This window comes from Grus americana, chromosome 18, assembly GCF_028858705.1.
Source record: "Grus americana isolate bGruAme1 chromosome 18, bGruAme1.mat, whole genome shotgun sequence".
Taxonomy (NCBI): domain Eukaryota; kingdom Metazoa; phylum Chordata; class Aves; order Gruiformes; family Gruidae; genus Grus; species Grus americana.
Genome location: NC_072869.1, coordinates 440359 through 462491, shown reverse-complemented (window position 1 = coordinate 462491; position 22133 = coordinate 440359). Strand labels below are relative to the sequence as shown.

At 61.7% G+C, this 22133-nt stretch overlaps 3 protein-coding genes across 4 annotated transcripts; all 3 read left to right on the top strand.

Moving 5' to 3' along the window:
* Window positions 1-2: 2 nt before the first annotated feature.
* HGS (hepatocyte growth factor-regulated tyrosine kinase substrate) lies at window positions 3-9974 on the top strand. Of its 2 annotated transcripts, none has more exons than XM_054846457.1 (21): window positions 3-121; window positions 512-596; window positions 948-1023; window positions 1531-1623; window positions 3580-3703; window positions 4630-4682; window positions 5204-5272; window positions 5479-5603; window positions 5840-5918; window positions 6005-6103; window positions 6449-6544; window positions 6904-6942; window positions 7027-7170; window positions 7321-7531; window positions 7725-7897; window positions 8053-8193; window positions 8272-8449; window positions 8528-8661; window positions 8971-9087; window positions 9252-9347; window positions 9425-9974. In XM_054846457.1, exons 1-21 carry the CDS (start codon window positions 85-87, stop codon window positions 9530-9532), a joined length of 2277 nt encoding a protein of 758 aa, XP_054702432.1. In that variant the 5' UTR covers window positions 3-84; the 3' UTR covers window positions 9533-9974. The 2 variants fall into 2 exon arrangements, with proteins under 2 accessions (XP_054702432.1, XP_054702431.1); XM_054846456.1 differs by having other exon boundaries at window positions 7318-7531.
* A 177-nt stretch (window positions 9975-10151) lies between these two features.
* MRPL12 (mitochondrial ribosomal protein L12) lies at window positions 10152-14106 on the top strand. Its single transcript, XM_054847021.1, has 4 exons — window positions 10152-10462; window positions 10593-10673; window positions 10839-10973; window positions 13722-14106. Exons 1-4 carry the CDS (start codon window positions 10208-10210, stop codon window positions 13836-13838), a joined length of 588 nt encoding a protein of 195 aa, XP_054702996.1. The 5' UTR covers window positions 10152-10207; the 3' UTR covers window positions 13839-14106.
* Window positions 14107-14510: 404 nt separating this feature from the next.
* Window positions 14511-21855, top strand: SLC25A10 (solute carrier family 25 member 10). The gene is made up of 11 exons (XM_054846984.1): window positions 14511-14638; window positions 17383-17502; window positions 17683-17797; window positions 17880-17928; window positions 18197-18238; window positions 18460-18503; window positions 19011-19081; window positions 19174-19266; window positions 19524-19601; window positions 19705-19761; window positions 20617-21855. Exons 1-11 carry the CDS (start codon window positions 14549-14551, stop codon window positions 20716-20718), a joined length of 861 nt encoding a protein of 286 aa, XP_054702959.1. The 5' UTR covers window positions 14511-14548; the 3' UTR covers window positions 20719-21855.
* Window positions 21856-22133: the final 278 nt, after the last annotated feature.

Genomic DNA, 22133 nt, shown 5'->3' with positions numbered 1-22133 from the left:
GCCCCGCCCCTGCCGGAAGGCGGAAGCGGAAGCACCGGCGGAGGGGCAGGCCAGGCCAGGCCAGGCCGGTGGCGAGGGGACACCATGGGGCGCGGCGGCGGAACCTTCGAGCGGCTCCTCGGTACCGGCCGCAGCTTCCTCTCCCCTCCCCTCGGCGCGGCGGGCGGGGCAGGGCCTGGGCCGGGCCGGGGGACGCGCGTCTCGGCCTCGGGAGCCGGGGCCGGGGCTGCCTGAGCCGGGGCCGAGGGTCGGTGCCGCCCGGGCGGGCGGTGCCGGGCCCGCGGCCCGCAGGAGCTGGTGCGGCGGGTCCGAGGTTACCGAGCGCCCTGGGGCGTCTGAAGGGGAAGAGCTGGTGCGTTCCGGGAGAGATCAGGGTTTAATCCCCGAGTGCCTGCGTCTGGGGCATCGCCGGTGGCCGGGGCAGCTTTCCCGTGCACGCACCAGCGGTTGCAGACCAGAGGCGAGATAAGCAGAACTGCTTAAAGCGGCCTAATAGGTTTATTCCTTGCAGATAAGGCTACGAGCCAGCTTCTGCTGGAGACGGACTGGGAATCCATCCTGCAGATCTGCGACATGATCCGTCAGGGAGATACCCAGTAAGCGCACAGCTCTCCTTGTCTTCGCGAGGCAAAGCTTGAGGGTCTCGGACCTGTTGGCCTGCAGTAGTGTGTGTCTTTTAGAAAGGCACTGGAAAGGCAGCACGGTGTACCCTGATGTGTTGAGGTACTCCTCTGACCTCAGGGGTTGTGGCCTGAAATCCACAGAGAAACTCAAGCTTGAATGTGCTTATTCCTTCTCTTCCTGGTTTGCCTCGGGGGGGGTCGCGTAGACCAAGATCGAACCGTACCTTTGTGTTAGGGTGGGGGTTAGCAGGTTGTCAGCAGCAGGTGGAATCTCCCTTCAGATTCTTGATTTCCTGAGGACTTGTACTCTCTTTCCTTACCCAGAGCAAAATATGCCGTCAATGCTATCAAGAAGAAAGTCAACGACAAGAATCCTCACGTGGCACTCTACGCACTGGAGGTAATGTCGCCCCAAACCGCGAGCACCGCAGGGGCCCAGCTCGCAGGTCAGGGAACTTCCCATCTTCTATAAGCCTGGCTCCTGGGCTGCGTAGGCCGCACAGCGTTCTCTGCCCGGGGAGCGGCGGAGTTGTCGCTTGGAGTTCACATCCTCCTGGCTCTAGCATGGAGGTTTTGTGACTGATCAGCAAGCTGTGGGTTTCATTCTCTAATTCCGCCTCGGAGTTAGGAACAGACGAAGCTGGAACTTGAGCTGCTGTCCCGGGGGGTCTGTCTCTGCATAGCAGAGGTACAAAGGCCACCGTGCAGCTGAAGCGTAGCGTACTCTCCAGCGTGGTGGTGTGGATTTCCCTGGCTTGACTGACACCGCCCTAATGCGACTCATTGCTTAAATCATGCCCCCGTCTTGGTGTGCTGGTTGCAATAACCTGTAACGTGCACTGGGACTCATCGCGGGCCGCAGAGAAGGAAGAGAGCGCCAGGCTACTGTTGTCCTTTGCCCTTGCAGGTCATGGAGTCAGTGGTTAAAAACTGCGGCCAAACAGTCCACGACGAGGTGGCCAATAAACAGACTATGGAGGAACTGAAGGAAATACTCAAGGTAAATGTATCTTATTTTAGTGCTGGTTTTGAGTGAGCTTGTAAGAGAAGCAGCAGAAGGAAAAAATGTGTGCATCCTCTCTTTCATTCCCTTTGCGTAAGGGACAGAAGGGAAACTGTTCGGAAACGCGTTTCAGAAAAGAGCAAACTGTACGGCGTGATGTGAAGGGATGAGTGTAGGGAGCTAAGGAGCACCTGCTAGGGAGAGATGTTGCGAGAGCAAAGGTAATGTTTGGCTATACCATGAAGTGGGGTGGGAATGTGCTGCAAAGGCCTAGCCATTTCATGGTGAACACTCCTGGGTGCCACGCTTTGCTTGGCTTGAGACAGCAAAGGAAAACAGAGATGGTGGTTCGGACCTGAGCAGCAGTGAAGTGAATTCCCTTCCCGTAGTACGGTGTGAGACACACAGGAAAGTAAAGCAGCAAAGTAAAAACTGGCAGAAGCTTCCTCTTTATCATGGCCTTTTCACTGGCCTGTGGAATTGTTTGAGGAGCTTTGCAGGATCTAGATCTGGCTGTTTTCACTGGCAAGCTGTCACTTGCCAGTTTGATATAACATGATGCCTGCAGGAACTTTGTGTGTCTGGAGACTTCCACAAATGAAGTGGAAATGTGAACTTCTGTCTCCAGCTCACAGCCCCAGAGCAGCAGTGCCCAGATGAGAGCTTGTTGGAGTACTGCTGTTCCTTCCTTACAGCCTCCCTCTTCTGCCAGAAATAGATGACCAGGTGACCCAGATATTTGGTGAATGAGCTGTGTGAGTCCCATCATCTCGCACACCCTAGCAGGGTGTCTCTCTCCTGACAGCTTCCTGCTAGGGCTGACTCGGTCTCCGTGCAGGATCTTCTACCGATATAGGAACACTGCTGCAATGTGACGGCCAGGTGTGGTAGCGCAGCCGCTCTGAGCGCCGAGGAGATCAGATAAGATCAGATCAAGAGTTTTTGTGGTTCTCTCCAGTCCTTGTCTGCCTTGGTAGTTTCATAACTGCTGCAGACCCATTCTCCTCCTACACTTGGAACTTTCCTGCTTACGAATGCCCAGTGCTGCTAAAATGGCCTGAGTTCTGATGGGGTTCAGGGCTGTGACATTTGTGGAATGCAGGATTTTGCCAAATCTTCTAGAAGTTTGGAGCTCCAGGAATTGTCAGTAAGTCACGCTGTGTGGGCTGAGCTCTCGGCTGAAACAGGAGCTTGACAATGCCCCTCCGCTCCCTGAGGGATTTCTGGAGCAGCCGGTCATGTGAATGTGTGATGACTTGGTCAGCTGATGACAGGGTTGCTCTCGAGGCTGGCTGGGGTAGGAACAGGCTTGCAAGTTTCCTCCAGCTCCTCGACCTGTGATACCACCACCCCTGCCTCCAAGGGGCAGGCTGCCCAGCTGTCCTCACTGCGTTCGTGTCCTGAGGTAGCTCTGGGTGTTGCTGGCTGGAGGTGCTGCCAGCTGGGCACCAGCACCCTCCAGACACCCTGCAGCTGTGAGCTGGAGGTGCCCTGTGGGCGCTCGGGTGAGGCAGGCTGTGCTGCTCTGCCCAGCTGGGTAGCTGTAGGTCTCGCAACTTCCTGAGTGTGAGACGAGCAACTCTTGTGAGGAGGTGGACAAAGATGTTGGGCCGGCCAGCGGTCCTGCCTGCCCTGGGGAGCGACTGTGCGAGTCCCCGTGGGTGTTTTCTCAAAGCATCGTAACCACACCCCTTTTCAAGGTGGTCCGTGCTGCTCTGAAAGACGTTTTCTTATTCCTGCTGGAGGGGGGAAGTGGAGAAACTGAAGGAGTGTGTAGTCCTTGCTGTAAACTGTCCTTATTGCAGCTTTCTGATAGCTTGTACCATGCACAAGTACTCCAAAGACTCTCTTTCCATGAATGGTATTTCCAGCTTCTCTTCTGGAGGATTCACGCCATCCTTTGGGTTTCAGGTTCTTTTTCTCAGATTTTTTTTTTCCTCCCTTTCTGCGCAGAGGCAAGTGGAGACCAGTGTCCGCAGTAAGATCCTGTACCTTATCCAGGCCTGGGCTCACGCCTTTCGCAATGAACCCAAGTACAAGGTGGTGCAGGACACCTATCAGATAATGAAGGTTGAAGGTGAGGACTCTGTGGGTGGACAGTTGGCCAAGCAGCTGTGCTCTGGAGGAGCCTTGCAGGAGAAGGAATAGGTGTCAGGACCATGCCTGAGCTTTTTCTTGGTGCCTGATACCCGATGAACCTCTTGGCATGACTGAATCCCGCTGCAGAGAGAGGACAGCCCCATTGTCCCAGGATCGGGGGCTGCCTTGCTCTGGGACTCCAGCCCAGCTAGCAGCTAAGGGTTGGCAGTGACACCTGAAAAGCAAGAGCTGCAAACGTTCTTCTCGAAACTAGCAGCAAATCAGCGTGTCCTCTGGGAAGGGATTTGCAGTGGGGCGGTTCTTTCCTCCCAGGCTTTCGGCAGTACTTCCAGGATGGGTCCAGGCTCCCGCTTGCCAACAGAGTATGTTGGTGTGGCACTTTCTCTCCTGTCCCAGGAATGGCAGTGTTCCCTGCGAGGGAAGGGACATGCTGCTGTCTCTGTGTCTTTCTGGGCATCAGAACCTCCGTGGGCTGTGACAAAGCCTGGAGGTCCCGGTCCCCCGCCGAGCCGGCATTGCCACACGCTTGCCATTCCAGGGGTGAGACTGAACACCCCATCTGCCCCTGCAGTGGGCTTTTTTCCCTCCATGCTGAGTTCAAGTTCTTGAGAAATAAGCCTTATCCAAAGGACTCTGGTGTCCCTCGCAGGTGTATAAGGGAAACCCGTAGGGGATTGTCCTGCACGCTCAAGAGCATGGCCAAGAGCCCAGTACTTTGCAGACAGCAGCAAGTGCTGCGCGAGCGTTGGCCTCTGGCCTGCAGGAGGAGGATTGCTGTTAGTTGTGTCAGAGTCAGATGGTGCTGAGGGCAGGCGTGCTGAGCTGGATCTGACAGCACGAGCCTGTAGGCCTCTCTGTGCAGAGCAGCCCTTTTGCAACAGAACACTGTCATTTCTCCTGCAGGTCACGTGTTCCCGGAGTTCAAAGAGAGCGATGCCATGTTTGCTGCAGAAAGGGTGAGGTCTGCTGGTGGGGAGGGAGTTGGCAGCGCAGGACAGACCCTGCTCTCCTGTCCCCTTCCTACCAAACCTTCAGTTCTTGCATTCTTCCATTTCGTGCTGGGTATGTGCTGCTCCCAGCTGTCGCACGGGCAGTTCTGGGGTGGCATACAGCAATTTAGCCTAAAACTACCAGAAAGAGGGGAGAATTGACTGGAGGGAGTTAGTCTCATCTTACCCTACTTGGTGGTCTTCCAGCAGCATGGCAGTCTGAACGTGGCAGCAGGGCATTGCTAAAGCGATTGCTGTGCAGACACGTTCCTAGAAAATCTCTTGCTGACTGGGAAGCACAGTCTCTAGGAACACAAGAGGAGATAACTTGTGGGGGTTAATATTTCCTGTTGAGCTCCAAATGCTTCCCATCTCCCCCATTCATGAGAGTGCCTTAGTCAGCCATAGGAGCTCCTGAAGGGCTCAGTGGAGACACTCCCCTTGAGACTCGACTCCCCTCCTTACACAAGTGTCCTTAACCCTGACAGGCTCCAGACTGGGTCGATGCTGAGGAGTGTCACAGATGTCGGGTGCAGTTTGGCGTTGTGACACGGAAGGTGGGTGCCGCTCCTGCCCCTCTGGGTTCCCTGGTCCTGCACGGGCCCCCGGGACGTGCAGGACTCCCCAAGCCTGCGTTGAAGTGTGTCGGGGCTGGACTGTGTTCCCTGGCCGCTGGCAGGGAAGTGCCAGGAGTAGTGTCTGAGTGATGCCTAACAGTGAAGGAGTGTCTTGGTACCGCACTGATGTCTCCCACCCTTTGCAGCATCATTGCAGGGCCTGCGGGCAGATCTTCTGTGGCAAATGCTCCTCCAAGTATTCCACCATCCCCAAGTTTGGGATTGAGAAGGAAGTGAGAGTCTGCGAGCCCTGTTACGAGCATCTCAACAAGTCAGTACCCTTTGTGGTGTGTTTCCTTGCCTGCAACAGCTGGGAGTGTGCGGGGAGAAGCTTGGTGTGGAGCCACCTTTCTGCAGACCAGAGCAAGGGTTTCCCAAGCTGTGCAGGCCAGGCTGGGTTCCCTTCCTTCCTGGGAACGTGTTTTACAGCTGTAGTGTTGTGCAGGGCTGGGGCTCCACTGCAGAGGAAGGAGCATTCAGTCTGCTGTTGCCTTTATCCAACTGCAGGAAAGCTGAGGGTAAAGCTGCTGCCACCTCCGAACTGCCCCCCGAGTACCTGACCAGCCCCCTCTCCCAGCAGTCCCAGGTGGGTGGCTGCCCTGCAGGTGATCCAGTGATCCTGACTGCTCGTTGATCCCTTTGCTGACCACCTCCTCATCTTTCTGCCTGCAGCTGCCTCCAAAGCGTGATGAGACAGCTCTGCAAGAGGAGGAAGAGCTCCAGCTAGCTATTGCCTTGTCTCAATCGGAGGCCGAGGAGAAGGAGAGAATGGTTTGTGCCCTGCTTGGCATCTGGGAGGGGTTGTTGCCGTACAGCCCAGCTGTGCTGGGCATCTCCTAGCTGTGCGGTAACAGATCTCTAGGCATGTCCTAGCGTGAGTTGCAGGGCCTGTGGAATAAGAGGGTGAAAGCAGAGCCAGGCACGTGCTGTGCCCCAGTCCCAAATCTTGGAAGCAGGCTGAGCCCAAGCTGCAAGCCCTGGGGCACGCTGGCCTGTGGGAACTGTGCAAAGCGGGAGGCTGGGTCTGCCGGCCGTGCCTGGCCATCACTAGGAACTTCCAGATTTGGAGGAGTCTGGACAGTCCCTGAGCTGACCTTTTTTTTTTTTCTTTTGCAGAGGCAGAAAACAACCTACTCCATGTACCCAAAGGCTGAACCCACACCTGTCACGTCATCGGCTCCCCCAGTCAGCACGCTCTATTCCCCACCCGTGGTAGGTTCATGGGAGCCCCTGAACGTGAAGTGGGTGGACATGGGCTGCTTCCCTAGCCTGAATCTGCCCTGCTTGGCTCAGATTTAATCCCTGTTCTGAGAGAAAAGATTTGCCCCATTCAGTCTCTTGCTCTTTCACAGCACTACTGTGTTTTCAGCAAGAAGGTCTGTACTCAGCTGGCATTTAGGTGCCTGTGCTGCAGCGTGTGTCTGGCTGAAGGAGACGGCTGTCCTCTCTCAGTCTCTTGCTGGTGCTCAGCACTGGTGGCTGTGCATGGCCAGGTCTGAGCAGGACACCTGTGTGGGAAATGTGGGTCTCTGGTTTCTCTGAACCGGATTTCTCTGTTTTTCTTTTTCCAGAATTCCTCTGCTCCCTTGGCTGAGGACATTGACCCAGAGGTAAGGATCCAGGCCTTACTTGTCCATGGCACAGGCTCATTCCCAGCGGGGCTGCGATGCTCATCTTCCTTCTCTCTCTGGCAGCTGGCTCGGTACCTGAACCGCAACTACTGGGAGAAGAAACAAGAGGAAGTTCGGAAGAGCCCTACCCCGTCAGCACCTCTGTCCCTCACAGAGCCAGCTGCTCAGCCTGGGGAAGCCCACCCTGCCCCACTCAGCGTTGTTGAGGTAGGAGGGGGCCCGGACCTGTGTCTGGCAGCTCCTGAGGGGCAAGGAGTGCCCGAGTCTGTGCAGCCCAGTCATGTGGCTCTGCAGGCTTCCTGCTGCCTCTCGGCACGGCAGCGTTGAGGCTGACTGGCTGCCCTGTCCTTCCAGCAGCAGTACCAGAACGGCGAGTCTGAGGAGAACCACGAGCAGTTCCTGAAGGCGCTGCAGAATGCAGTCACCACATTTGTCAACCGCATGAAGAGCAACCACATGCGGGGCCGCAGCATCACCAATGACTCTGCCGTACTGTCCCTCTTCCAGTCCATCAACAACATGCACCCCCAGCTGCTGGAGCTGCTCAACCAGCTGGACGAGCGCAGGCGTACGTGGGGGCTGCCCGGCTGGGGGCGCGGGCGGGCATCCTGGGGAGGAACGGGCAGCTGCTGGGGCTTCCCCCAGAGCCGGGGTTCAGCATTCCCATGACGCGGCCTCTCTGGAGAGAAGCCAGTGCAGTGTGCAGGGGGGTCCGAGTGCTGTGCCCCAAGAGGGTCCCTGAGGCTCTTTCTCCTCTCCAGTGTACTACGAAGGGCTGCAGGACAAACTGGCCCAGATCCGGGATGCACGTGGGGCTCTGAACGCGCTGCGGGAGGAGCATCGGGAGAAGCTGCGCCGCGCAGCGGAGGAGGCAGAGCGCCAGCGCCAGATCCAGCTGGCCCAGAAGCTGGAGATCATGAGGCAGAAGAAGCAGGTGAGGCAGGGAAGCGTTTCCAGGCTGTCTGGGGCTGTCAGCCAGCAGGCCTGCCTGCACCTTGGGCCAGCCCAGAGCTGGCAGGGATGGCTGCCCTGGCAGGAGGGGCTGCTGCGGTGTCCCGGCTTCTAGCTGTCACGGCCCTGTTCCCGCAGGAGTACCTGGAGATGCAGCGTCAGTTGGCCATCCAGCGACTGCAGGAGCAGGAGAAGGAGAGGCAGATGCGCCTGGAACAGCAGAAGCAGACCATCCAGATGAGAGCCCAGATGCCAGCCTTCTCGCTGCCGTATGCCCAAGTACGGCTGCTGGGCCAAAGACCCTCCCGCCACGTCCCAGGGGACGCGGCCTAAAGCTGGCTTGTCTTCCCTCAACAGCTCCAGGCCATGCCCACGGCCAGTGGGGTGATCTACCAGCCCTCTGGGCCCACCAGCTTCCCTGGCACCTTCAGCCCGGCCGGCTCTGTGGAGGGCTCTCCCATGCACAGCGTGTACATGAACCAGGCAGCGCAAGGGGGCACAGGGCCGTACACCGCGATGCCCGTCACAGGGACAGGTACGTCGGCTGGCTGGTCCCGCGTGGGCGGAGGCTGAGCGCCAGGTGGTGGTTTCAGTGTGTGCCCTCTCTGCCCAGATCCCAGCATGGTGAATGCCTACATGTACCAGCCGGGGGCAGGCAGTGGGCAGGCGGCTCAGCAGGGGCAGGCGGTGCCCACCACCACCCCAGCGTACTCGTCCTACCAGCCAACTCCAACGCAGGGCTACCAGGCAAGTGAGGGCAGAGCAGCTGGCAGCCAGCTGGGGTGTTCTGGGGGGCCGGCGCAGCTCACCCCGTCTCAGTGATGGGATTTCTGAGTGGGAGGAGAAAGGGCTGGTTGGTCCTACATCTCTGGATCCGCTGCTGCTCTTGCCTTGGGCGTGGGTTGGGGTCAGAGCCAGTTCGGGGCTCCCCATGGCGCAAAGGGAAGGCGACACCCTGGTTCCAGTGGAGCGAGGAGAGCGGTGCTGGTCCTGGGGCCTTGGTTTGAGATGCGCCATCGCTGCCTGCACCCCCTCTCACCAGCCTCTCTTCCCCAGAGCGCAGCCTCACAGTCACAGAGCATCCCGGCCATCTCCCAGGCCCCCCAGTCGGGCGCCATGGGCTACATGGGCAGCCAGTCCGTCTCCATGGGGTACCAGCCCTACGGCATGCAGGTGAGCACTCCCTGCCCCGTGGGCACCGGGGGGACGAGGGGTGGTGGGATCCAGCCTGCGCTGCTGGCGGCAGGGAAGGGAGAGGCCTGGTGGAAGCTGTGGGCCATCACCTCTGGCCTGTGCATCCCCCAGCCCCTCTGACGGCCCCCCCCTTGCTCCCCCAGGGCCTTATGTCCGCCCTGCCGGGCCAGGAAGCCGCGCTGAGCAGCCTGCCAGCCCAGCAGTCCTACCTGCCCGGGCAGCAGCCCCTCTACCAACAGGTGAGCGCTGCCCGCCCCGGGGGGTTGGGGTTCGGGGGGGGCTGCATTCGCTAACAGAGCCGCCCCGTCTGTTCCAGATGGCGTCTGCTGGAGGGGCCCCCCAGCAGCAACAGCCCCAGCCGGCACCCGCCGCCGTGCAGCCGCCCCCGGGCAGCGGAGAGGCCCAGCTCATCTCGTTTGACTGATGGCCCGGGAGCGGGGCCTCCCGTCTAACACTACTCTTCATCCCGAATCACTTCGCTACTTCAACTACTCGTTCTGCCCCCTCGGCCCCCCGCGGGGCCCAGCAGCAGGAGCGCAGCCCTCCTCCCCCCTCCCTGGGGCCGCTTTCCCCCGGGGCAGGCAGGGTCCGGCCGGCAGCTCGGGGCCCTTGGCTCGGCCGGGCGGAGCTGTGGCCCGGGCCCGAGGGCGCAGCGCTGCCAGCCGGCCCCTGCCCCGCTCCCCGGGCACCGCGCTCTCCGGCGCCAGCTTCGCCCTGTCCCGTCCCCGCCGAGCCCGGTTCCCCCCCAGCGCCCTCTCCCTTCCCTGCCCGGGGCCCGTCCGTGTCCCCGCGGTGCAGTCGCTGCCCTCCCCGCTTTTCGCGGGGGAGACCGAGCGCGAACGATGACAATAAAGTGTTCCGAACGAGCTGCGGCCTGGCGTGACTGGGGGGACGGGGGGGCAGCGGCCCGGGGCCCGCTCGGGAACCGCGCCGGGGACCGGGGCCTACCGGGGCGAGCGAGTCCCGGCGGACCCGGCGGCTAGAGCGCCACCCCACCATCGAGACGAGGCGCCGGAGCCTAGAGCGGCCGAGCGCGGCGCGGGGGCCGCCGGGACCATCGAGCGCGGGGCAGAGCGCCGCCGTGTCCTCTGCGGCCGCCATGCTGCCCGCCGCCCGCGCGCTGCCGCCGCGCCTGCCCCGCCGCCCTCCGCCCGCCTGGCGTTGGGGCACGGCCGGGCCGCCCGCCGCGGGCCTGCGGGCGCTGGGCACGGGCCGCGCGCGGCGCTCGGAGGCGCTGGCCGGGGCGCCGCTGGACACGGCCGCCAAGGAGTACTCGCCCAAGGTGCGGCAGCTGGTGCGGGACATCGCGGGGCTGACGCTGCTGGAGGTGGCCGACCTCAACGCGCTCCTCAAGGTGGGTGGCGAGGGGCGGCGCGGCCCGGCCCGGCCCGGCCCGGCTCGGCTCGGCTCATCGGCCCGGCTCATCCCGGCCCGGCCCGCGTGCGCCGCCTCACCGGCCGCCGGTGCCGCTGCTCTTCCCGCAGGAGACGCTGAAGATCCCGGACGTGGGGGTGATGCCGGCGGCGGCGGCCGCCTCCCTTCTGCCCTCCCAGGCGGCTCCACAGGTACCGGGATCCCCGGGGGAGGGGGGGGGGGGGGGCGGGAGTTGGGTCCCGGTGGCTCCGTGTCGGCCTTGCGGGTCCCCACGCGTGGGGGGGCGGGGAGGGGAGGGGGAGGAGAAGCCCCGTGGCCCTGGCTGGGCGTCTTCACCGAGCTCTGGCTGCTTCCAGGAGGAGGAGGAGGCGGTCCCGCTCAAAAAGGAGAAAACACATTTCACTGTCCGGCTGACAGAGCTGAAACCTGCTGACAAGGTGAAGCTGATCAAGGAGGTGAAGAACTTTGTCCCGGGAGTGAACCTCGTGCAGGTGAGGAGGGGGCTGCCCCGCGGCCCCGGCCGCCCACTGCGTCGCCCCCGAGCCCAGACGGGTTCTGAAGCACATTGCAAGCGGCGGCCTCAGTTCTCCATTCAAAAGGGTGCCTGGATTTCCATGTCCAGGAGAGCAGCCTGCCTGTGCACGCACCTCAGTGCAAAGATGTGGGCGAGGTGTAGAGCAGGAGTTGGCTGTGTCAGTTTGTCTGGTGTTTCTTAGAGAAGGCTGGTCCGTCCCAGCTCTGCTGTGTGGAGAACTGCTGAGCCCCTAGCAGAAGCGGTGGGATGAAGGAGGAGGCTCAGAGCAAAGACCTCAAAGTTCTCCGTGCCAGCCTCGCCTTCTCCAAATCTAAGAGCTGCTGTGGGCTTTCCTGCAGGACTTGGGAGTGGCCAGGACTCTTCCTTACAGCTGGATTTGGCTTGCCTCTCCCCTGGCTATTTCTGACTTTAGACAAGTTTCTCTAATCCACACATCTTGCAATCCACGCTTCCAGTGCTTCTCAGCTCTTTTTGTAGGTGATGCCTCCTCCTTCTTGCTCAGGGCAGACGGGCCTCTCACAGTCCTCCACAGTGTCTGAGCTCATACCCTTGAGCGATGATGTAGGCTCAGAACAAAGAACGGGTGATACAGCTGCTACTGTGGAAGCATTTAATGTGCTTCAGTTCACCACTGGATGATGCTTTCATATCTCAGGGATAAACGTAGCACTTTCTATTTATCCACTTGAAAGGAAGAAACGTTGAGCATTGTAACATCTGCTCCTATTCATAGCCCGGGATATCAGAAGGATTTGCAGAAAATCTTCTGACCTGTTCATACCAATGTATTGCAAAGCAAACAAATCGGTAACAGAGAAACTCCAGTGGCAGAGACGTGAGTTTCATTGGCCCGCTGGGATAATTAACTGACTGTCTAGCTTGATTAGTCTGGCGCTTGTTTATCCGTTATCAGTCCCAAGCAAACATTAAAATACCTAAGCCCCGTAACGGACACGACCAGCGGGTAATTAAAAACCATCTGGAGAACTAATGCTAAACCAGCTTGGCTGAGCACACAGAACCTGCTGAACAGGCTGGTTACGGTTCCAGTGCAGTTACGAGGTTGGTAGATGCAGGTTATGGCGGGTAAACTTTGTCAAGCGTGACTTACCCAGCGTATTTTGGTTAAAACACGCACAAAACAAACTGCTGCTGAAGGTTGGTTCTGTCTACAGAGGTCGCATTCAAAGTGTAGCTGATGCGTTTTTATTGTAAATTTTATTGCCATCCAGTTGAGGAGTTTTTAATGAGATTTGCAGGGAATCTACTTATTCTTGGCCTGTAAGGCTGCTAATGATTTGGAAGAAAGCACTGCTAGTCAAATCTTTGGACGTTGGGTGCTGATGTGACTCGAACGGGACAGTCCTACAGAAACCACTGCTTGGTGAGGCAGGCACATCGCCAGCACAAGCCAAACTCGAGTCTGTTTGCACCTCTGAAAGCTTGTTCAGAGCCGGCCCGGCAGACGCTTACCTCGCATCTTCACCATGCCGGGTTGGCGTCCCTGTACGCTCCGGCTGGGATTGGAAACGCATTGCCTCTCTGCCCAGCGGCCGTTACTGCGCAGGTCTGGCTTGGCTCGGGCCCTGCTCTTCCTCCCGCTGGGAGCTCTGAACGGCTGCTTCCTTTGAGCCAGGCTGCTTTAGAACAGAAGTTAAGCGTTAGTGAGCAAGGACCTTAAATGAATAACCATGATTGTGTTCCCTGTCCTCGTCACAGCAAGCCAGAACAGGCTCCTTTCCAGATGCTGTCCTGGGCTCTGGTGGGCGAAGGCATGCCTGCCCTGCTGCACAGCTGCGCCTTCTCATCCCTACCAAAAGAAGTATTTTCTGCCGCCACAGACACATTGTCTGCTGCACCCAACAGGAATTAAAACAACAAAACCTCCTTTCTGTCAGCAATGGTCAATCTGTTGGGTGTGAAATACGTGCAGTGCCACACGGCAGAGAGCTGGCAGCAGCTGTTCCCCACAGGAACCTCCCCAGGCTTCGCTTCTGAGGAGCCGAGTAGCTTTGTTGCTGCTGCTTGGTGTTGGAGCAAGAGCATCTGACTGCAGCAGGGGCTCCCGGGCTCCCTTCCCTTTCTGCACAGCAGTACTGTAGGAAGTCCCTTTAAATCAGTTGAACAGCTTTTCAGTTTGCCTTAAATATTGTGGTACTGCGTAGTACCAATAGTTTTGTATAAAGTCCTGAAAACACCAAGATTGTGTTGTCAAGCATAGTCTGTTCTGGAACTCTTCTTTTACCTGGTACAGCAGACTCTTGTCTTGCCCAGCACAGCCGTGTACAAACCCTGAGACGGCCTCTCCTCCCTGCTGGCGGAAATATGTGAACCAAAACATTTGGCAGAAAAAAAGTCGACCCAACGAGGCCGGTAGCTGCCTCGGCAGGTCGCTGCACGGTGGCTCGGTGTGCGTCCCAGGCACCTTCCCAGACCAGGGCTGCACCTCTGGGAGCACCATGTGCGTCGTGGGAGGAATGTACGGGCGATGACTCAGGGCCGTAGTGGATGCGCCGTCACTTGCAGCCAGGTTTGGATATCTTCCGGCAGGATGTGCTGTAGTTTAAGTAAAAGTCTTGGGTTTTAGACCAGTCAGTGAGTTTCCCTGGTCTGCTTATGCTGAGGTCAGGCTCATGGCTCTAAATCTGTTAATCCAGTTAGCAAAAGCCAAGTTTACAAGTCTCGTACTTTGTCCTTCCCGCAGGCAAAGAAGCTGGTGGAGTCCCTTCCGCAGGAGATCAAGGCTAACGCTTCCAAGGAGGAAGCAGAGAAGATCAAAGCAGCACTGGAGGCAGCAGGAGGGACTGTGGTTCTGGAGTAAACAGCCCTGTCTCACCACGGAGGGACTGGCACGACGGCAGCCTTCCCCGCTGCCGCCTGCCCGGGTGCCGGCCGCTGCCGGAACCGGGTTCCGGATGTTTCCGAGTGCGAGTTGTCCCCTAATCGTGCGGTGGGAATGCTCTCTCGAAGCGATCCGGTGCGAGAATGCTGTACGTTTTGGCGAGGCTGCTGCCTAGTTCTGACATCGCAGTGAACTCTACCTTCATAAATGTCAAAAAAAAAAAAAAATCTCTAAAAATGGTTAACCTCTCAAAAATCAACCCTGCCTCATCGTTCACGCGCTCCCGGTGCTGCCCAGACCCACCGCGCACCGCGCACCACCCTCCCTGCTCGAGCCGCTTGGTGCTGCCACCTCCGCACGGCACGGCGTTAATTATTTACGGTTAATTATTAACGGGGGAGAGGCATCTTCCTCCCTCTGCGGAGACGGTTGGGGGATGTACTTCTGGAGCCCGGGGGCGTCGAGGCAGCTCCCCCGCGCCGCGGGAGCGGCGCGGGGGAGCTGCCTCGACGCCCCCGGGCTTGTCGCGATAGCCCCGGACTCGTTGCGATAGCCCCGGGTACCGTGGGAGGAAGGGGGCGTGGTTTTGCCCTAGAGGGGCGTGGTTTGCCCTAGAGGGGCGTGGTTTGCCCTAGAGGGGCGTGGCGTTGACCCGCGAGGGGGCGTGTCTTAGCGCAGAACGGCTCCTGATGGCGGAGCGGCGCGTGTCGCGCTGGTACTTCGGCGGCCTCGCGTCGTGCGGCGCCGCTTGCTGCACCCACCCGTTGGATTTGCTGAAGGTGAGGGGAGGAAAGGGCGGGAAGGGTTGTGAGGAGATGGGGAACCGCTGTGAACAAACGGCTTTCGGGTTCCAGAGAGCGGCTGCCGGGGAAACAGCTGCCCGTGGGGGAAGGGGGGGGCGCCGGTTCTGAGAGACCGGTTCGCGGGTGTGAGAGGATTGAGAGGGCAGGGACGCGGCTCTGGGTTTGGGGAGGAGGCAGGCGGCTGTAGGGCACGGGGTTACGGTAGTGAGGGGATGGGGGGGGGGGGGAGGTGGCTGTGGGGCCCGGGGGTCACGGCGGTGAGGGGACAGGGCTGAGGGGACGTGGGCCCGGCCCGGGGGTACGGCGGTGAGGGGATAGTGGGGGGGGAGGTGGCTGTGGGGCCCGGGGGTTACGGCGGTGAGGGGATAGTGGGGGGGGAGGTGGCTGTGGGGCCCGGGGGTTACGGCGGTGAGGGGATAGTGGGGGGGGAGGTGGCTGTGGGGCCCGGGGGTTACGGCGGTGAGGGGACAGGGGCGGGGGGGAGGTGGCTGTGGGGCCCAGGATCACAGCGGTGAGGGGACAGGGGTGGGAGGCGGCTGTGGGGCTGAGGGGACGCGGGCCTGGCCCAGGGGCAGGTGCAGACGTGTGGGGGGACGTGGCTCGGGACTGTGGGGCTGAGGGCTCTGGGGAGCTGGGGGTGCAGGCCCTGGGGGGGGTGTGGGGGCCGTGGAGGACACCCTGGCCAGCCCTGCCCAGGCGTCTGCGTGAGGCACAGCGGTGGCCCCGGGGCCCGCGGCGTTGGATGCAGGCCTACTGGACTCTGCGTCCTCAGGCCAAGATGTCACCTAGGCGCTGCGGATGGCCTGGCATCCCCGCTCCCGCACAAAGAGCGCCGCGCGCAGCCCTGCGCTGCCAGCACCCACGGACGGGGCGAATGCCAGCGCTGCCCGGAGCCTTGTGTGCCTGCCAAGCAACGACGAGCCTGGCAGCCAGGCAGGCTGCGGAGGGGGAGCGGGAGAGCCAGCCCAGGCCAGGTCCTGCCGTGCCCGGGGCTGTGCCCATGGCTGAGGCTCGGGACAGGCGGCCCCTTCCCACCCCACTGCATGGAGAGAGGGGAAGATGTGCTGGGGAGAGGCCCGGGAGAGGAGCCAGCGCTGGCAGGGGGGTGCCACTTCCCCAGTGCTCAGCCTGTTGCCATGCCCGGCTGGCCCCGACTGCCCAGCGGAGGTGGCTGGCAGCCTGTGGGAGCTCGTGTAGGATGCCCTGGCAAGGCACTAAGAAGGGGAATTAGTCTGGCACATGCCACTAGGTCTGTCTCTGAGCCAGCATGATGGCTGTGACTTTTGGGCTGCGTCCCTGCGGATGTGTAGCCCCTGCGTGCCCTGCAGCTGTGAGCAGCCCAGGCTAGCCGGCTGTTTTTGCCAGAGGGTTCACACCTAAATATTGAACACAGACCTGCCTTTGGCCCAGAGCACCTCCACAGCGAGGGCTGGTGCCAGGCGTGGGGAAGCATGAGAGGCCTCAGGGTCTGGCAGGACAAGGGGCCAAGGCTGCTTTGCCGCACCTCTGGACCTTGGCCCTGGAGGGAGGCCCGAGCCAGCCCGGCTGGAGAGTGCTCGTGCCCCTGCCGGAACCCCTGAGCTGGTACTGCGCAGCTACTGGCCGCCCACGGGCTGCCTGCCCTGCGGCAGTGACCGCAGTGCTGGCCAGCCCCTCCCCTGCCTGCCTGCCTGCTTCCAGGCGTGGCTCTGGCGTACCTGCCTGCCTGCCCAGTCCCTCTGCCCGGCAGCCGCTCGCCCAGCTCCCTGGCACACCACGAGCTCTGGCCCTGACGTCTGAAATCCGCCTGCTGGGGTCGAAGGCAGGCCCCTTCCTGCCCCCCGCTGCTGCCCTGCACGGGAGACAGAGGCTGTTCCCAGCGTCCTGCTGCGTGTCCCACGCCCTGGCCGTGCCGGGGCTTCTGTAATGGGAGCCAGGCCTGGTCCCCTGCCAGCGGCCCTTTGCTCTCTTTAGTTTTATCTCCTGAGGCCTTTGACCCACACGTGATCTTTGCATCGTGGTGCACTCTGAACATGCTCCGGCCGGCACGGCACCTCTGTCCCAGCCAGCACCTGTGCGGTCCTGCTGCCGCTTCCTCTGGTGATGGTGGGAAGCGCTGGGCTGTTGTGGGTGGGGAGGGGAGCACCCAGACACCCGGGCTGTGCCTGGCTGTGGCAGGGAGCAGTTTGGAGCTGGTGAGCAGGGCTGCAGGGCTGTCTTCCTGCGTCTGAGGAGGAGGGGAAGTTACTTCTGGAGGCCTGCTGCCTCGTGTGGCGAGGGTGTAGGGCAGCAGGAGGTCATGACTGCGCCAGCCCTGTTGTGTTCCCTCTGAGCAAACCTGCACTGGTTGCTCGCTTGCTCACGTGCTTCTGGATCCTCCCCACCCCAACATGGCCCAGGGCTTTTCTTGGAGGAGCAGGCACTACAACTTCATCTTGGGGCGTGCTTTTGAGGTCACAGAGCTGGGCAGGCGCCTGGGAGGGACTGTGGGCAGGTGCCTTGGCACTCCCCCTTCTCTTGCCAGCCTCCACCACTCTGACACTGGCCTGGGCCAGTGTCCAAGTACCGCTTAGGTGCGAGGAGCCTGGAGCTATTGCTGTTTGCATGGAAGCTCCTGTGTGAGTGCTAACGAGTTACTGTGACAAGCACTTGGAGCGGCCGTCCCTGCTCCGCTGCCCTGCACTCTCCCATTTCTGCCCAGCACTGGGCTGGTGCGCTGATGCTGCTGGGCTCTGCCCCAGGTCCACCTGCAGACGCAGCAGGAGGTGAAGATGCGGATGATGGGGATGGCGATGCGTGTGATCCGCACTGACGGCTTCCTGGCTCTCTACAACGGGCTCAGCGCCTCGCTGTGCCGGCAGGTGAGTGCTGCCGTGCCCTGACAGCCTCCGGTCCCCCGAGACCGGCACAGGGCTCCTGCTGCGTGGCGCTGCCCTCCCTGACTGGCAGCTGGGCTGGAGTTGACAGGCTGCCCTGAGCCGCGGGGGCCAAGGAGGTGGGTGCCCAGTGGGACACCATGGCTCATCCTTCCTTTCCTCCAGATGACGTATTCCTTGACTCGCTTTGCCATCTACGAGACCGCAAGGGACCGCTTGGGCCAGGGCAGTCAGGGGCCTCCCCCCTTCTACCAGAAGGTGCTGCTGGGTGCAGTGGGAGGTGAGTGAGGGAGAGGGTCCTCAGCCCTGGGCTCCCTTGGGCTGGAGGAGCCCCCTGACCCCAAACTCTTCTTTGGCCGCAGGTTTTACTGGCGGGTTCGTGGGGACCCCGGCAGACATGGTGAACGTCAGGTCAGTTCTGCCCACACCCTGGTGCTGCTGCTGAGGGAGGCTTGTGGCTGGCGTGCGGCAGCAGTTGGGATGGTGGGGCGTTCCCCGCGTTCCTGACGTCTCTTCTGACCAGGCTGCCCCGGTGGGGAGCTCTGTGTGTGACAGGCCATGGGGTGTGACACCCCCAGGGGCTGGCACACCCCAGGGGCAGGCTTGCTCTGGGCCCCCGGTGCTGGGGGGGCAGCGGGGCACTGGCCCCCACCTCACCCCGTGGTGCTCTGCCTTACAGGATGCAGAACGACGTGAAGCAGCCGCCCTCACTGCGGCGCAAGTGAGTGGGGGGCTGGGGCTCCCGGGGGGGCCGGGGCGGCGGGCAGGGGCTCCCGGGGTCCGTGTGGCCGCGGGAGGGCAGCAGCGCACCGGCGGTGGGACCCCGTGCCTGGGGGGTGGCGGAGCTGTGGCCGCGGCCCCGGAGCTGCAGCTGCCCACTCGGGGCGGTGGTGCTGCCGGGGAGCCGCAGACCCTCACACCTTCCCCTCTCGCTCCTTCCAGCTATTCCCATGCCCTGGACGGCATGTACCGTGTCCTCCGGGAAGGTGAGGCCGTGCCAGCCGGGGTAGGCTGAGCCCGCCTGGGGTGTCCTCGCTGACACTGGGAAACCGTGGCAGGAGTGGCCCAGGGAGCTCTGTCTGCGAGCTGCCGCGGGTGTTTGTTCAGCCGGGGCAGGGAGGGGGGACGGAGGGTGGCCAGGGGAGCCCAGGGCCAGGCAGGGCCCGGCAACTCCGCAACATCTGGCTGGGGCATGGGCCAGGCAGGGCCTGGCAGCCTGCCCGTACTCGGGTGGAAAAGAGACCTGCCGGGAGCCGCTATGAAAAAGCGCAAGAGGGTGGAGCAGGTGGGAAGGGGAATGAACGGCAGCAGGGAGCAGGTGGGGCTGTGCTGAAGGATTCTCCTTCTCTGCAGCATATTTGCTGTTGTGTGTTTTAAGCACTGTTGTATGAGGAGTCTGGGACACAGAGCAGGCAGGGAAGGAGGCTCCCCAGGGGGAAGGGAGTGTGAGTAATGTCCCAGGGCTGTGCTGATCCCAATCTGTCTGTCCACAGAGGGCTTGAAGAAACTGTTCTCGGGAGCTACGATGGCATCCAGCCGAGGGGCCTTAGTCACCGTTGGGCAGGTAGGACATCTCTTCTGGGCAGTAGGTGCCCAGGATAGTCCCTGGCGTGGTGAGGAGGGGGGACGTGTCACTAACATGCCATGTCTCCGCAGCTCTCCTGCTATGACCAGGCCAAGCAGCTGGTTCTCACAACTGGGTTGCTGTCAGACAACATCTTCACTCACTTCCTGGCCAGCTTCATCGCTGTGAGCAGGGCCGGGTGTGAGGAGGCAGGGCTGGGGCTGGGTTTGCCTGCAGCTGGGCTCGGGACCTCAGGCTGGGCCTGCCAGAGCTGCCTCTCGGGACTCTGATGAAGCAGGGCCAGGCACAGAGGCTGCTGTGGGGCTCCCAGCATGGGGTTGGGCGCAGGCAGGGCTCTTGGTCTCTCCAGTGACCATGGTGGTCACTGGCACCTGGGTCTCCTCTGTGAGCTGGAGCTGCTGACCCCGCTGGCTCTCCCCAGGGCGGATGTGCCACATTCCTGTGCCAGCCCTTGGACGTGCTCAAGACCCGCCTCATGAACTCCCAGGGCGAGTACCGGGTGAGTAGCCTGTCCTGCCCACCTCGCTGCTGCCAGTCCTGTCCCCTTTGCGCACTGGCCTCCGCCTCCCGGTGCCTCCTCACCTCTCTCCTCCTCGCTCCAGGGTGTTGCCCACTGTGCCATGGAAACTGCCAAGCTCGGCCCCCTCGCCTTCTACAAGGTACCTAGCCGGGGACGCGTGGGACGGGCTGGAGGGCGTAGTGTGGGGAGAGTAGGCCAGGCTGGGAGCAGAGGTTAAAGTCTAGAAGGGTTCTGGGGCAGGAGCCTTCCAGGCTCTGCTGCCAGCAGCCTGACTGCTTCCTGCGTCGGGCCTTCGTCCGCCAGTCCTCGGCTTGGCCCTGGAGTGTTGCGAGCCTTGGCCTCTTCTGGGCTTGCAGCCTGGGTGCAGGCACTGCAGCAGCTGCCTTGTTGCACCCCTTGGGTTTCCAGACAGGAGTGCAGGTATGGGCAGCAGTGCTCCAGCACTCGTTGCATGTTACTGGCCAGCAGACGCTGGTCACCCCTTGGGGCCTACGTGCCCAGGCTTGGTGCAGTCACCTATATGTTCGGTCTCGCTCCTGGGAGGGCCCCTGTAAAGGGGTTTCAAACCCAAGGTTTCTTCCAGATGCTGCCAGTCAGGCATTTTCCCTGTTACAGCCCATCTGCTCATCCTCCCCAGGCAGCGTCCAACCCTCTTGTGAACCAGGGGCTGTGGGATCTGACCCAGGCTTCTACTGAGATTCTGCCTACGCAGTGGTGATGCCGGCACTGATGTGTTTGGGGGCAGATGCATGATGCTGAGATCTGTGTGCATAGCGATGGCTGCGGTGCCTCCCACACCGCTGTGGCAGTCTCTGCCTCCCACCAAGGCCCCAGCTCCTCGGAGCTCCTGCTGCATGCCCAGCCAGCTGCTCCCCTGTGCTTTCAAGCTCGTGCCGCTCCCTGTGGGGTGGGCTGCTGGGCACCTTTGGCCCCGACGGGGAAGCCCAGGGCCAGGCACACACTGACTCTCCCTGTTTTCACTGTTCCCTTCCAGGGCTTCGTTCCTGCCGCCATCCGGCTCATTCCTCACACCGTCCTCACCTTTGTCTTCCTGGAACAGCTGCGCAAATATTTTGGGATCAAAGTGATTACCTGAGTATGAGGGACAGGACCCTGCCTCACCCCAGGGGGGTGAGCGTGTGGGTCACTGCTGAGATCCCAGAACCCCTCTCTGTTGTCTGGGGCCAGCGCCGCCCCTCTGACCCCTTGTCCCCACTCCTGTGCCTTGCCAGTGCCTATGGCCAGCCAGTTTCAGGCTCCCTTTTCCTCTCTCACCCCCATTCTCAGCATCTCTGTTACCTCTGGTCTATTCTTGGGCCTCCTGTCCCCTCTGCACTGTTGGTTTGGGGTGTTTTTGCTGTTTTCCCACTGCTCTACTGGCCACAAATTCTGTCCTTACTTCCCTCAGCCCTGTCCCTTATGGGCTGCGCTGTCCTGGGGGGACAGGGGATCCGGCCTTCTGGCTCCGTGCCTGGTCACCGAGCCCATGGGGCTGGGGGGGGCCAGTTCCACCTGTGATCACGCTGCAGCAGGGCCTGTGCCGGGGACAGCGGGGCGCAGGGCCGGCTCACTCCCAGCCTCTCCTGCGAGCAGCAAAGGGAGACAAGGGTTTAGCGCAGCGAGGCCCCATCCTCCACCCTTAGTGCTTCTGGCCCCACGTGCTCCTCCGCTGACCCCAGCACAGCCTGGCATCCCCCCTCTGCTTCCCGGCCTCCCCAAAGGCACCCTGCTTCTGCTTGGCCAAAACTCACCAGCGCCCAACGGCTGCTGGGCTCCTCAGGGATTGTGCCTCGTACCAATGACGACAGAGAATGGACCCCATGGGCGAGGGGCAGCCACTCGGCTGCCCTGCCCCATTGGCCAGGTACGGGCTGGAGCCCTCCGTGCTAGGGCTGCCCTCGCCTGCGGCAAGGCCGGCAGCGGCACCGCTGTTCCCCGGCTCCGGCTGGGGCCAGGCAGCGCCTGCTCGAGGACCGGGTGCTCACTCACCTGCGGCGCACTCACCCACCAGACCCGGCCTCGGGTGGGGGCACCCATCCATCACCGCTCCCCAGCCTCACCGGCCCCACTGCCTCGAGTGCTCCATGGCCCCCCCCGGCCCTGCACCGCCCTGCACGTGGGGGCTGCAGGCACCAGCCGCTCTGCCCTGTGCACCCCTGTGCGTGGTGGCCCCGAGGGATCAAAGAACTGGAATATCTGTGACCTTAATATATAATAAACAGTGGAACAAGCACAGGGCCTGGTGTCCTGCCTGGGGGGCGGAGGGGGATGCTGTGCCCCCTCCTGCTGCGGGAGGGCTCGGGCTGGGAGTTGAGCTCCCCAGGAGTGGAGGGAGGAGGGTAAGGCTTGTCCCCCTCGGCACCGGGCCGAGCAGGGGGATCTGCACCCCGTTCTGTGTCCCGGGCCTGGCCCTGAGGGTGTGCGCGCCCAGCGCCCTCCCCCCCCCTTGCCCCCCAGCCCCAAGGAGCTGCGGGCCGGGCTCCCCCAGCCAGCCCTGCTCCGAGCTGTGCC